The sequence below is a fragment of the Physella acuta genome, unplaced genomic scaffold, assembly GCF_028476545.2.
Source record: "Physella acuta isolate Inbredline_101_S28 unplaced genomic scaffold, ASM2847654v3 ptg001566l, whole genome shotgun sequence".
In the NCBI taxonomy this organism is placed as follows: domain Eukaryota; kingdom Metazoa; phylum Mollusca; class Gastropoda; family Physidae; genus Physella; species Physella acuta.
In genome coordinates this window covers 1,387-16,836 of record NW_026733080.1, presented here as the reverse complement: position 1 = coordinate 16,836, position 15,450 = coordinate 1,387, and the positions used below count along the sequence as shown (strand labels likewise).

General features: G+C 42.0%; 1 protein-coding gene across 1 annotated transcript in view; it reads right to left on the bottom strand.

Annotated features, from left to right (window-relative positions):
• The window catches only part of LOC131928914 (RNA-binding protein Musashi homolog 2), a gene marked incomplete at both ends in the record, with an annotated part of 116,848 nt that extends 104,435 nt beyond the window's left edge, over positions 1 to 12,413 (bottom strand). Inside the window, one exon of the mRNA XM_059285083.1 lies at positions 12,294 to 12,413. Coding sequence (XP_059141066.1) covers positions 12,294 to 12,413 — 120 coding nt within the window. The remainder of the gene's footprint in view (positions 1 to 12,293) is intronic.
• Between the last annotated feature and the right edge of the window lie 3,037 nt (positions 12,414 to 15,450).

The following is a 15,450-nucleotide window of genomic DNA, read 5'->3' as shown; positions in this document are numbered from 1 at the left end:
CCACTAACCCCGAAGAGATGTCTGAAAAGAAATTCTGGCTACCTCTTCGGCTACCTAATGTAGCTAGAACAGCCATCTAGCCACATACCGAAAGTGCAAATCCCGAGCTCAAAGTTCAGAGGTCACTGTGACGTCAAAGTAGTTCTTTGCCTGTTGGGAGCCAGCAACGACCCGACCCAATTTCCGTGCAGTTGGGGAGGGGGGGGGGGGGGTGGGTGGCGGAAGTGTGTCTCGATAATTCTGTTACGACACATTACGTAACAGCACAGCACAGCGACATAGACACAATCTTTTTTTTAGGAATCGTTCAGTTTTTAAAGGGAGGTAAGCTGAATCGGATTGTATTGAAGAAATGAATGTTAGATAAATTCTTCAGGAGTATACGTGGAGATACATGGGGGATAGGAGGGGGGGGGGGAGCTATCGTTTTTTAATATCAGGAACTCCAACATGCATTGCGCGTGAGCTTGGGTGTGAGTAGGTAGGCCGGAGGAGGTGTCTCAGTCTATGTGAGCGGGTTAGATAAAAATTGAAAGATGGGTTTAGCAGGGACGGAGGGTTTGAAATACCTGCGGGATGTCGAGATAGGTGGAAGTGGGTGTTATCTAACGGGGGATGGGGGGGGGGAGGTCTGGACATGTGAAGAACTCAGTGTGAGGGGGAGGGGATGGATGTCTAGTGTACGTGTTTTACAAACTGATAATAAGAAAATCATATGAAGGAAATGTTTCACTTGACACGCACATTATATATATATATATATATATATATATATATATATATATATATATATATATATATATATATATATATATATATATATATATATATATATATATATATATATATATAATTAGTCTACAGCTGCATGTATGTACATCGCATGAATTCATCACTGTGGACCTAGACTTAGTTAAATAAAGAACCATAACAAAACACAAACTCTCTATTCATGTAAACGACATGCATTACTGATTACTGATTTGATTTGAGGTAACTGAAAAAACTAAGTATTGTTGTTTATTTCTGATGAAGCCAGTCGGCCGAAACAATATGTGTTATTCCTTAATCTTCTCACAGATTATGTAATGCTTCTGTTTTATACGTATAGTATGTTGTATATCTTTTAGCGTAGAATAAGTTCCATTCGTGATTATAAATGTTGTATATCTCTTACTATAGAATAAGTTCCATTCGTAATTCTAGATTTTATCTTTTTATACTCTTTAAAAGTTTTTGGTGTGACGGTTATAATAGACGTGTGTGTGGGGGGGTGGGGGTGGGGTGGGGAGAGGAGAGACCGGGGGAGATAACTTTTGGCCAAAAGCTGGATCTCTGCTAAACTAAGTACACGCCAAGCCCCAGGGGTAGCGCTAGCACCAACAACACCCCCGACCGTCTTTGTCTAAAAATTCCTTGTTTTGAAAAAAAAAAAAAAAAAACTTGTCCAGCCTGAAGATAAGCTAGTGAGATACGTTTTACCTGCCACGCTTTCGTTCTGAGACCCAGGTAATATTTGAAACACCTTAGTGTTGTTCGGTTCATTTGCGGTTTTTCTTTTCATTTTTTTTTTAAAAATCGATCCACCTTTTTCCATCCATGCGAAAAACGCGTAAAATGATGTACTAGGTTAATGTAGCGGTACACTCACAAACCCATGAAGGTCGACCTAATGCACGGGTAGATGACCTCACGTACACAGGTCACCGTGTACACGTGCGGAGATCGATAGCGTCAATACGGATTGGACACTGGCTGTCAATCAAGGGGACGTAGGTCAAGGCCGATGCTGGACACACCTTTGTGTTGGGACACACGAGATGATGACGTCAGTAAAACAAATGTGGGGTGTTCTTTTTTTTAACGAATGGTAGGACTGAATTTAATTGTGTTGTGGTTGAATATGTTTGGATTATCCTTAGGATGTGTAGTACGGATTATACTTAGGATGTGTAAGACGGATTATCCTTAGGATGTGTATGACGGATTATCCTTAGGATGTGTAGGGCGGATTATCCTTAGGATGTGTAAGACGGATTATCCTTAGGATGTGTAGGGCGGATTATCCTTAGGATGTGTAGGACGGATTATCCTTAGTATGCCGTGATATTTTGTTAACTGTTGACGACATCGCACGATAAGTCCTTCCCAAATCATCATATTGTATACTGCATTAAGACAGGTGTCGGGTATACAACAAATATTAGAGTAGTAAATACGATACACAACACACTACATCCAGACAATAGGGAGGGGGTGACAGATGGAGCTATAAGTCATATCCGTTGTACGGCACCCAGCAGGAAACTCCAGCATACTACATACGTCATCCAACATATTAAAGACAGCGTGAAGCGATGGCTAGCATTCAGCTACAAACTTTGGTGTTCTCTATAGAACATACAGCAACATCCAACACACAACATACATCACACACACACCATTAATGCCCACAAACACCGCGCAGCCTACTTCACCTACATCCACAAAACGCAATAATGCATATCATACATATGCATCCACACACACACACCACCACCAATGTCCACAAAGTAGTACACATCATAGTCAAACACCGCGAAGCATACATCCTCAGCATCAACAAAACACCATACTTCATATACATATACACACACACACACACACCACCACCACCACCTCCACCAATATCCACAAAGAACTACACATCAAAATCAAACACCGCGCAGCATACATCCTCAACATCAACAAAACACCATACTTCATATACATATACATCCCCCACACACCACACACGACACAGCTCCATCAACCACCACACAACCCCCCCCCCACCACCACCACCACCACCACCAGCACCACACCCCCACCACCACCACCACCACCACACCCCACCACCACCACCATCACCACCACCATCACCACCACCCACACCCACCACCATCACCACCACCACCACCACCACCACAACAACAACAACAACCCCCCCCCCACCACCACCACAACACCCCCACCACCACCACCACCACCACACCCCCACCACCACCACCACACCCCCACCACCACACCCCCACAACCCCCCCCCCACCACCACCACCACCACCACCACCACACCCAAGTGACAAAAACCATTACCTACACAGTAGCACCAGTTAACCCAGCAGAAGACTGTGTTGTTCTCTGGCCATCGTCTTTTAATTTCCCACGGGTTCGAGGCTCCTAAAGTTCTTAACCCCCCCCCCCTACCCGGGGCGTGTCCCCACGTAATAAGACGACTGCTTAATCGGGAATTACCGATATATGAACGACTCTTTGTATTACGCTCGTAAAAAAATTGTATCGCATTTTTAAACAGAAGACTGTGTCGAGTTAGTTTGGGATTATCCTTTGAGTTTGGGATAGTTTGAATGCAAATGCGTTGTAAAAGGAAGGGGGACATTTTTCTTGTAGAGAGAGGAGGGGAGGGAACTAGGTGAAAAAAGAAAGAGTTTTGCTTGTGGGTCTAAGTAATGTTGAAATATTCGTGGTAATATATCATTCTAATTTAAGGAATGATTAGAAAATAGATACACGCAGCGATATAAATTTTGATAGAAAACAATGATGGTAAAAGTATACCAACATTGATAAAAGCAGTCGTAAAAATAATGATACAAATAATGACACAAGCAATGATATAAGCATACTTAACAATAATTCAAACAGTTAAACAAGCAGGGAGTTGACACGCAGAATCGTGAAGCGTTTCCAAATTTTTATTAAAAATAAATTAAATAAAAAAATAAACATTAATAAAAACAAGCAACTATAAAAAAAAAAAAAAAGAAAAAAAAATACAAGCAATTATACAATGATTATAACTACGATGCAAACAATGATAATTTTTTTACCATTTACGTGCGCCTAAGCAAACCTTACTTCATTAGGTATATCCAAATCTATATATATAATTCTCTTCTGGGAGCCGCTAGAAAACAAGCTGCAAACGCGCTCCCTACTTCCCCACCCCTACATGGTTTTAGTGAGCTGTGTTCACTCTAAATGTCTAAATGTTTACAAGCAGAGCCAACGATTTTAAACGTAGGGGGGGGGGGGAAAGGAAGGGGGGGGAGTTATGGTCCTTAACGAGCTACTTATAGAAATATTTTCAGTGGCTGCGTTGGTACTGTCGAGTTCACAGATTATGAAAATGAAATTATGAAATTCACAAAAAAAAGCGGCGTATGTTATGCCGCGGGCCGGCTCGTTAATAATAAAATCGCTACACGAGCCCAAAATTTAATGACAAATTAATTTATAGCATCAACGAACCCACAACTTAATGACAAATTAATTCATAGTATCAACGAACCCGAAACAAGGAGACGAATCACTTAATTAAATTAACATGAGCTTTATCCTGACCAGTAACCGAAATGGATGACGTTAGAAAAATAAGCACTTATCTCATGTCATGATTAATGTTCACGTAAATCACATAATTAATGTTCACTTAAATCACATGATTAATGTTCACTTAAATCACATGATTAATGTTCACTTAAATCACATGAGGCTTTGAAAGAAGATCCCTCCAACGCATCCTCAGGATAAAGTGGGACGACAAAGTCCCGAACAAGGATATATGGCGAAGGACAGGATTAAACGAAATTGTCTCAGAAGTTCGAACGAGGAGATGGAGATGGCTGGGCCATGTCCTACGCATGAGCAAAAAAAGACTCCCCAACATGGCGCTGAAGTGGAACCCACCCGGAAAGAGAAGTAGAGGAAGACCACTGGGAACATGGAGGAGGGAGATGGAAGAAGAAGTACAGGCTACTGGCAAAACCTGGCATGAACTAAAGTGGCTCGCCCAGGACAGGGTGGAATGGCGGAGATTTGTTGTTGCCCTATACTCCACAGGGAGTGATGAGGATTAAGTAAGTAAGTAAATCACATGATTAATGTTCACTTAAATAACATCATGATTAATGCTCATTTAAATCACAGAATTGATGCTCACTTAAATCAAATGATTAATACTAAAATTTAATGAGTAGTTGACTACAACGATGTGTATCAAACGTTCAACGTGACAAAATAAACTTGTATTTTTATTTTTATTTTCCTATGTATTATAAATGTTATATAAGGATTTTAAATATCAGCTAAATCAAATTCCATTATAAATACAAAGTAAAACATATTTTGTCACGAAGAGTTATCCTTTATCCTTCTCATATTGTGTGGATTATCTTTCTTAAATAATCAAGGCTGTCTTTCATAGAAAAAGGCATGCATTTTTTTAGTTTTAATCTTCAAGCTTGTCTTTTGTGCATTAATCGGATTAATGAATCACAGAGGCAGAGTCTTATACATTCAACAAGCCGCTCCTGCTCTCATTATAAACATTAATTGCAAGCTTCATTAAGGTTTATGTACACGCAGCATACTGCTCTTTGTTGCGTTTATCAATCCAGCCCCGCCCCACCCCCCACCCCCACACACATACTTGTATAATATAGAGAATAGTGGGATACATCAAAAGGTCCAACCACACCAAACGGTATCTCTCCCCGGCCGAGAAATTAAAATTGGCGCCAAATTGAGCGCGCAGACGGCTAAAGCCGAGCGGTGAAGTGACCTTGAAAACCTGCAGACGATCACATTTCCCCGTGCCCGTCAACACAACTGCATCTCTATCTCTGGCGTGGAAATATGCTAATTAATTATGCTAATGAAATAAAGACATGTCGTTACTTATTCCGGTATGTAGAGCGAGGTTTCTGTTCAGAATGTGGAGGGGCGGGGTGGATACACGCTCACACATGAGGTATTGAGAGGTCGGGGGGGGGGGGGGGGAGGGAAGGGTCATCTAGGCCCACCCAAGGCGATAGACTGAGCAGGGATATTCAGCCTTGACCTTATCAGCGCGAACCTCAAGGTGGGTCTATTTTTAGTACCGTTTGATCGGGCTGTAGGGTTAGAGGTGGGTAGGGGGGATGGGGACGATTGGGTTAGAGGTGGGTAGGGGGGATGGGGACGGTAGGGTTAGAGTTGGGTAGGGGGATGAGGTCGGGATAGGAGTGGTGTTTATTTTTTTCGTATCGTGTGTTTTTAAGTGTTTAAGTTAAGTTATGTGTTTAGTTGGGTGCTGTGTTTAAGTTAGATGGTGTGTTAAATTACGATGAGTTTTGGTAGGTTTTGCGTTAAGTGATGTGTTGTGTTTATTTACGTGTTTAGCAAAGCTGTGTGTTTATTGATGTGTGTTTTTGTTCAGGTGTTGTACCAGTTTGTGTTGTTGACTGTTAATTTCTTATTGCTTTCTTAAGACAGAATATACAAACAGGTTAAGTTTTGGGTTGTTGTTACGGTTATTTGATTGCTTTGGGTATACTGTTGTCGTCATCTGATCGCAATCAAGTTCATTAATTTGTTTTCAAGTCAGTTCGACCTAATAAACCATGACAGTAATAATTGGTTTGTCGTTTTCTCAATTTACCCTTCTCACCACCCCCTCTCAATATTCACCCTCCCCATAAATATTCACCTCTCCCCTCTCAATATTCACCCCTCCCCATAAATATTCACCCCTCCCCTCTCAATATTCACCCCTCCCCTCTCAATATTCACCCTCCCCTCTCAATATTTACTCCTCCACCCCCAATCTTTTCCCCTCCCCCATTCAATATTCACCCCTCCCCTCTCAATATTCACCCCTCCCCCCCTATCTCTCTGTCAAAACACCATTACCGTCTTGACAAACTGTCACACCACATTCAAACCGTCAGCGACACACCACCCAACACACAGCTAAACGCGAAATTGTAGCGAGAGAGAGAAAAAAAACGAGATTGACAAGGGACGCAACTTGCGAGGTCTGCAGACAACCACCCCTTAGTAGCGGCCCCTAAACAGAAAGAAAAGGAAAATCCCAAGCAATTTATCATAACAAGAGAAGAAAAAAAAACTTACAAAGAAACCGGTTTTTTTTTTCCGTCTTCCTGTCTAAACTGCCTTAAAAAAAATTTCGTTCCTTTTTTTTTACACTTGTGTTTTCTTAGCTGCGGTGAAGTGAAAATACGGGCTATTTTATTTTTTTTCTTTGAAAGTTTTTTTTGTTGTTGTGTTTTTTTTTTGGTGATAGGTGTGTGACACGCTGTGTGATTGACAGGTACACGGAGTCCTGTGTTGCCTGCGCTGCCCAGTATAGAAATAGACTCTACAAGATTAGTGGGTTTAGTATCGAAGTGGAGTTATACGCGGGCAATTATCAAATAACGTATTTGCAATGATACAGTTGGTATAGAGGTTGAGGGTGAGAGGGTGGGGGGTCAGAGGTTGAGGGGGGAGGGGATCAGAGGTATGGGGGGGGGGTGTGAGTGGATCGACCAGACATGGAAGTCATAATTTTTTTAAGCGGAGGTTCCAGACTCGTATAGGGAAGTAACGACCAGTGGTATAAAAAACGTTAAGCTATTGCTATTGCAGGCGGGGTTAGGAATTGAGTCTACACCCTCCCCCCTACACACACTCTCACATAAAGGTGATAGAGGGTGGGGGTGATACCAAAACGCACTTGTATAATCCCAAACTAGATGGCCCCGGTAAAAGCCGGGCCATGTTACTAGTACAACATTCTAAAGCAGCCACTCGACAAGGATTCAAACCCAGACTCAACAACATCGATACCCAGCACACTTAAGTCCATTATAAACCCTCCCTACCTGCCTCACCCCACCCTAACCAATTAAGGAAAAAAAATACAATGTCACTCTCAACATTTTGGCGGAACTGTGAAAGTGGCAACTTCCGGTTACGGCGATCGAATTTCTAATTCTGGCTGTCACCTGGCCAATATGCAATCAATTTCAATTTGTTGTGGTACGGAATTGGAGTGGGGGGGGGGGGGTGTCGGTGCCAAAGCTACCAGGTACCAGGCTTGTCTACAACACCGAAACGCTGTTAACCCCAGCCCAATTTAAGATGATTGCTCTTAATTGCCTGTCAGTCGAATTCTGAAGTCAGAACGAGGCGTCAGCGTTCGGAGAGGCATTGTGGGTATCGTAAAAAAATATTAACATAATATTTTTAAAAAAAAAACATGTTTTGACTGTTACTATAAATGTGGCACGTGAATGACGTCACTCCAATTAAGCTGAACTTTACACAATCCACACACACACACACACACACACACACATACATACACCGACATAGCATCGAGAAATCACAATTAGAACCACCCACACACACAAACACTCACATAACCTGGAGACACATAAAAATAATGACTATTGTCATATTACATTAACTACAATTGCTCAGGTAATTATTTCATAAATGAAGAATTATTCAAATGTTTATCAAATTTGGGGTATGAATGTTCAAAGGTCGATATTAGCAGGAACCATATACTATGGAAATCAAACATATGTTTGAAATCAATAGTTAAGTGGGCTCAGGAACCAACCCTCCCACACCCCTCTCCATCACACACACACACATCACTCTCACACATACAAACACACACACAAACACACACACACACACACACAAACCTACTATCCCCATATCAGACCTCTGTCATAATTTATCTTATTCCTAGTTGTATTTCCAAAAAAAAAAAAAAAAAAAAAAAAAAAAATTCCACATGCACAAATTAGGATCTTTAGCCTTTAACCGGATTTTAGCCATGCGGAAGTCGGAGCTAAAGATACATCGATTCCTGTTGCACCCGCAGATATTAAAGCTCTTGAGCTTAGCCAAGAATACCTCTTGAAACTCGACAGCCAATGGTGTAATACAAGAGGAGTAACCACCACATACTGTCTGTAATACGTCATCGGATCATAGAGTAGCCGGCCCTTACTGTTATATGATTTTAATACAAGAAAATAGCCAAGCCTTTACTTAACGTCCACTATATTTCGCAATTACGGGGTCTACCTCACCCTCCGTCATTTTTTTTTTAAATTGAGCGACATGATCATGAGTGAGTACCTCCCCCCACCCTCCCGCTCCCGTTTACTGCACGTCATAATTTCCAGACAAATACCCCCTCCTACTTGACGTCATTTCCTGGATTTCAAACAGACAACCCACAACCACCCTTTTCTCCCCTCATGAAATCATTTTAATGTAACGGTAGGCAAAGATCCTCTTTTTTTCCTGTTCTTATTTTAGAAAAGATTGCAATCATATTTCGGTGTAAGGCAGAAAGCGAAAACCTAATTCCTGAGCAAACAGGGAAATCCTTTTATCGGATAGGGGGTGGGGGGTTCTGGTCAAGCACGGACGATCATTGGGTTCCAGACCTAATGGTATTGTTCACTTGCAGGAAAAGGTTGGAGATTTCTTTCAATCACGGAAAGGGGGGATTTAGGAGAGATGGGTGCAGGTGAAGTAGGAAAAGGTGTATGTATGTATGTGTATATGGGTTGTGATGGGTGAGTCGAGGGTTGGTGAGTGGTTGACGAGTTGTGAAGTCGTAACTTGTCGGGCTGGTTTGATGGTTGTTTAGGCTGGTTGGTTTTTTGGGTTAGATTGAGTAAGTGGTTGGTTGTGTGATATATGGACTGGTATGTTAGCAGGGTTGTGGGTTGAATGGCTAGTTGGTTGGGTAGAAGATTCACTGACTGGTTAGCAGTGCTCCCTCTAAGCTGCGCGGTTGCGCGGGCGCGCAGTAGTTTTGAACTTGCCGCGCAGTCATTTTGTAAAATGCGTATATCTTTGTATAAGACTTTTAGAACAATAATAATAATTCTTCTTGTTTTAAGTCTAGCTGCATTTTAAAAGCGCCGACAATTTATATATATATATTTAGAACCTCTGACAAATGCAGAACCACATAACTCCAATCATAAGACAGTATAAAACAATATTCCGGTGGGATTTTAGAACCCCTGCCATTTTAATATTTAGAACCCCTTCTCACTGCGGATTAAGATAAACCCTATGCTATAGATGACCTCATCCATAATGTTGACTGTAACAACACCAGTCATCTGACTTTGAGATCCCCTGGTTGACTTCAAGAAACTCAAAGTTGACTGATGGAACTCACCAAAAATCAACCCTCCCCCCCCCCCATGATATTACAAAAACTCTACCCCCCCCCCCCCCCAACCTCCACCCCATTTGAGCAAAACTCGGTCTACAATGCACGCCTGACTAGTTTAAAACTAGCGCTAATTGCGCGTGTATTCACGGCCCGGGTCGATAGGGGAGATAAGAAAGCCGGAGCGGAGAAAAGAATACAAGGGGAGGTAACACGGCGAGAGAGAGAAAGGGGAGATAAGTGGAAACTGTAGAATAATTCAATAAAGTTATATATAACAATGATGAGCCAGCTTTTGTGAGAACTCCACGCGGGAATCTATCAATAGAACTGGAAAGGTCAAGGTCATGGGACTCATAACATCAGAAATGTATTATCGATTTTTTTTTAAAAGTTTATTTAAATCACGTTGATTAAATAAACAACAATTTGTTTTTTTTTTTATAAAACTAACATGTGTGGGGTTTATTTAAGTAATCGAACCCAACCATGCATTAATTCCTAGTGTGTTCTGGATAAACACATTACACAACACGCCTTGTAACGGGTGGTTCCAGATGCGTAATCGATTATTTTATTAATCCGATTCAAACAATTAAAAATCGATATTCCCGATATCGGTCTCCGATGCACAGCATTGTTCTGGTTTACGCCTGTAATTTGTTAGAGGATACGATGTCGATACCAGCTGATGTGACATGGCGATACCATGTTTGAGGCTGAAGTATAGGGTGACCAGAAATTCGAGGACAATAATGCCCCTTTTTTATAAATATAGGCTTATGATAGAAATATATATTTTTTTAAATTTTTATCAAAATTAACATTAAACACATGCAGTGTGTTACTTAATGTAGGATAACACAATAAAAGTTTGATTTTAAAATTAATTTTATAGCGGAAGTGAAAATAAAGTTTAATGGTCGAATGCACGGTCGAACCTAGACGCATTAATGAAAAGATGGCTAACTCTTTCTAAAAATAGACCATCCGTTCCCCCCATATCTTCCTCCGCATTACACCCCATTACACCGCATTACACCCCATTACTTCACTCCTCTCTAACGTGTGACACTCTGGCAATAACGAGAAGCCAGGCCAGCAGTCCTGACAACATAGGCACTCGGCACCGTCCAGCCCTCGTAAAGCTGCGCCTGGCCGTCACGTGATGGCCGTATACGGGATGCAACTCATCCCGGGCAGGCAATAACCGTTGTCCTAGTTTTAGATTGGCCAGTCATTATAGGCCGTTCCATCATCAATCTCAATTTCTCCAGTCTCCCCCCTCCCCCATCCACATCCCCCCCCCCCTCCCGTTCCTGATACTATCACGTTAGTTTATCGGTATTAACCCTATCAGACCCACTCCCGTTTTTCTTGGTATTAACCCTATATAACCTCGCTCGTTTTTCTTTATAATGTGGTGAATTGATGTCGCAGAATCAGACGGACATACGCAACAAAGATGGCGTGTATATACATCGACTTTTTAAAATATCGTTAGTGAACACTGGGAACTGAAGGGTTAATTTCCGATAGATAACAGTCCTACACGTCCGTGGCCCAGGTTCTAAACCAGACCAGGCGTTAAGCTACAATCCAGGAGATTTGGCATTGAGAAACACAAGACATTCTCTACAACGGCTTGTGGTATAAACCACTAATACCACAACCAACCCCCCCCCCCAAATTACGACACAATATACCCCCATCCTTATACGTCCCACCCCTTATCACGCTACCAAATACCCGCCCCATTCACACGTATACGACCCCCCCCCTCCAATAACGACGGGCAAAAAAACCCAACCCTTTACGAACCCCACGCACTTCACAATACGCAAAAAAATACGTCCGCCCACCCCTATACGATCCCGAGTTGTCATCACGATGCACAAAAACCCCACCCCACCACCCCTATACTACCCCCCCACCCATTACGATGCATAAAAACCAGAGTTTCTTCCAGGCATATCTTCGGGGGGGGGGGGGTGGGCTTAGCCCCCCCCGAAAAATTTTTACCGCCCCCCGAACGAAATGAAATTTATATAATTTATATAGAAAATATATACTTTTAACAGTGTCCGCCCCCCCCCCCCCCGAAGAAAGTCTACCGCCCCCCCCCCCCCCCCCGAAAATTTCAAGTGCCCCCCCCCCCCCCCCCCCGGAGAAAAAAGTCTGGAAGAAACACTGATAAAAACCCCACCCCACCTCACTCCCCCAATCCTACGGAAGACAACCCAAAACGCCCGCACAACTGGGATTCGAACCTTACCTTGATCTCCGTGTGGTCGGATCCTTCATCACCTGCGCTTCTTTGATTTCCCCAAACTTGTGAAAGTACTCCCTTAGTGTGTCTGGTGAAAACAAAACAACAGCACATTCATTAATTAACCTTAATTAATAATATTTATCTGATGTATCATGACACCCAAACTAAAATACACGTAATTAACTTATTTATCAAAATCATTCTAATTAGTAATTAATGCTAATAGTATAATTATGTTCATTTGGTGTAGCTGAATAAATTAAATGTCTTCATTAGGATATTCTAGCTTTCAGTGGAGATGAGGTTCAACTCTATTGACGTTAATAGATGAACTCCCTCGTTTCTTTCGAACATTTTTCTTCATACTTTACTCTCACACCATAGCCACACATTCAGCCCTCACACCTTACCCACACACCTTACCCACACACCGTTACCTCACACATTTACTTCAACCCTTACCCACACACCTTTACTTCACACCTTACCCACACACTTTACGATCACACTTTCCTCACACATTCAACTCTCACACCTTACCCACACACCATTACCTCACACCTTACCCACACACCATTACATCACACCTTACCCACACACCTTACCCACACACTTTACCCTCACACGTTACTCACAGACTACCCACACACCTTACCAACACACCTTTACCTCACACCTTACCCACATCTCACACTCCTACATATCTCGTTTTAATACCCGCACATGCAATGTATACACATTACAGAAAACAATCCTCCCTCTCACTTTCCCACACACATCCCCCCCCCCCCACACACCCTAACAGATGTTGTTAGCCAACATTGAACACAACAGATAGAAACCATCGCATTAAGCTTAACTCCCTGTCTTTGGAAGTAACACAAACTATAGTCCATTTAACGTGTAATGTAGTCAATCCATCAGCGTTGTTGTCCATTCAGTGTGTAGCCCAAAATGGTGTGTGATTCACCCCCCCCCCCCCCACCCCATCCCCGGGCCATCTTACTCACGCTTAACGCGTGACACGCCTATACGCCCTACTGCTCACACTAGTAATAAAGTTACTTTTTTTTTCCTGACTTCGCGGACGTTCGCCAATTCTCAACGCCGCATCAATGTTTAATAAATTCTACTCACTCGTTTTAACTTTTAGACAGTACTTGCGGGACTATATTGAGTGTGACAACGACGAGGGTGAGCAGGGAATTGTAGAGAGGGGGAAGGGGGTGGGGTGGTTGGGGTGAGAAGATATGGAAATGAAAATTAAAAAATTAAATTTAAATAAGGTGATAGTAAATTGGAGGTAGGATAAAAAAATAATATAAGGATTTTTTTTAAAAAGTGGTATGAGAAAATGATAACAAAAAACAGGTAGGCTATATGAAGGGGGGGGGGGGGGGATTATAGGTTGTGGTATGGGAAGATGTGGAGGCAAGAAAAAAAATGGGGAGGGGTGTAAGTAGGGTTGGTAGAATACTAAAAATGATCTAGAGCAATGGTTCTAAACCCTGGTTCGATTGAACCCCAGTGAGTCAGTCTCAGGGATTTGGCGGAGGTCAAGACACACACCGGAATCATTTGATTCGCGATCGAATTTTGTCAGTGCGGACAATAGGTTCATTAAGAAGGGTTCAGCGAATACGCATATAAAAAGATGGGGTTCGGTACCTCTAAAAAGATTGAGAACCCACTGATGTAAGAAATTTCAAACATTGAACTTTCTTCTGTAGCCCCCGGCCACAGAAAGATCTGGATGAACAGTTGGACGAATATTTGATTTGGTTCACAAATTAATACCTGAGCCGTGTGGCTTCGGGCCGTGGTAGGTAGACACGGGATGTAGGTGGTGTGGGGGTGGGGGGGGGGGGGAAGCGTGAGGTGTGGGGGCGTGAGGTGTGTGGGTGTGTGGGTGTGTAGTGTGGGGGCGTGAGGTGTGGGGGCTTGAGGTGTGGGGCGTGAGATGTGGGGGCGTGAGGTGTGGGGGCGGGGGCGTGAGGTATAGGGGTGTGAGGTGTGGGGGCGTGAGGTGTGGGGGCGTGTGGTGTGAGGGGCGTGTAGTGTGGGTGGCGTGTAGTGGGGATGTAGTGTGTGTATCTAATATATAAAGCTCAGTTCTGTATGTAATGCATATGTTTGTCGTTGGAATTGTATGAATTTAAGTGTTAGAAAATTATCGTGCGCATTTGTCTAAATTTATGAGCTAAAAAATTACTATTGAAAGTGTTGGGAAATAATTTTCATTTTTCAAATTATAGTAATAATTGTCGGCATGTTCATTAAACACAAGTTTTAAAAAAATATAATCTTTTACAAAAATTCTAATTATGTCTTTATTTAGTCCTATAGCACTTACTTCCCTTTGATAAATTAGGAAAACAAAATTACTTCCCTTTATAAAACCATTGCATTAGTCGAAAATAATTTACTTTTTAATTACTTTGTTTTGGTGTTGGGAAAAAAAAAATAATTACATAATTAGCGGGGATTGATCAAGTGCAAATGTTGTAGGTATTTATACGGATAAGCTTGGAGTATTAAAATTGTTCATCAAATTGAAACAGGCGCGTTCGTTTAAGTGAGTGCAAAAGACTATGAATAAGTTGGGGTACTATAGTCGTTCATTAAGCTAAAACAGGTGATTCCGCCCCGGGCGTTTATGTTCGCGTTAGTGTTTTCTTTGTGTTTAGGTGGGTTTGCGTTAGTGGTTGCGTTTTGATTTGGTTCGTTTTTGTTCTTTCTTTTTTCGTTTTTGTTTGTGTTTTTTTGTTTGGGTTTGTATTTGTGTTTTTGGTTGGTTTTGCGTTTGGATTTGGTTTGTTTTCGTTTGCTTTTTCGTTTTTTTTTTTTGTTTTTTTTGTTGGTATTGGTGTTTGTGGTTGGGTTTGTTGTTAGGTTTTTGTTTTCGTTTGCTTTTTTGTTTGTTTTTTCTTTGTGTTTGTATTGGTGTTTGTGGTTGTGGTTGGGTTTGTTGTTAGGTTTTTGTTTTCGTTTGTATTTGTAATTGTGTTAGCGTTATGTTTGCGTTTTGTTGTTTTGGTTGGTTGTGGTTTGGGTGGGCAATGCCGGGTTTATGATGATTACTAAACACACAGGTAATGGTCTTTAACAGAAAGGTTTTTCACAGAAGCCAGAGCAGGGCCTGGCCAGGACGGCTAGTTTA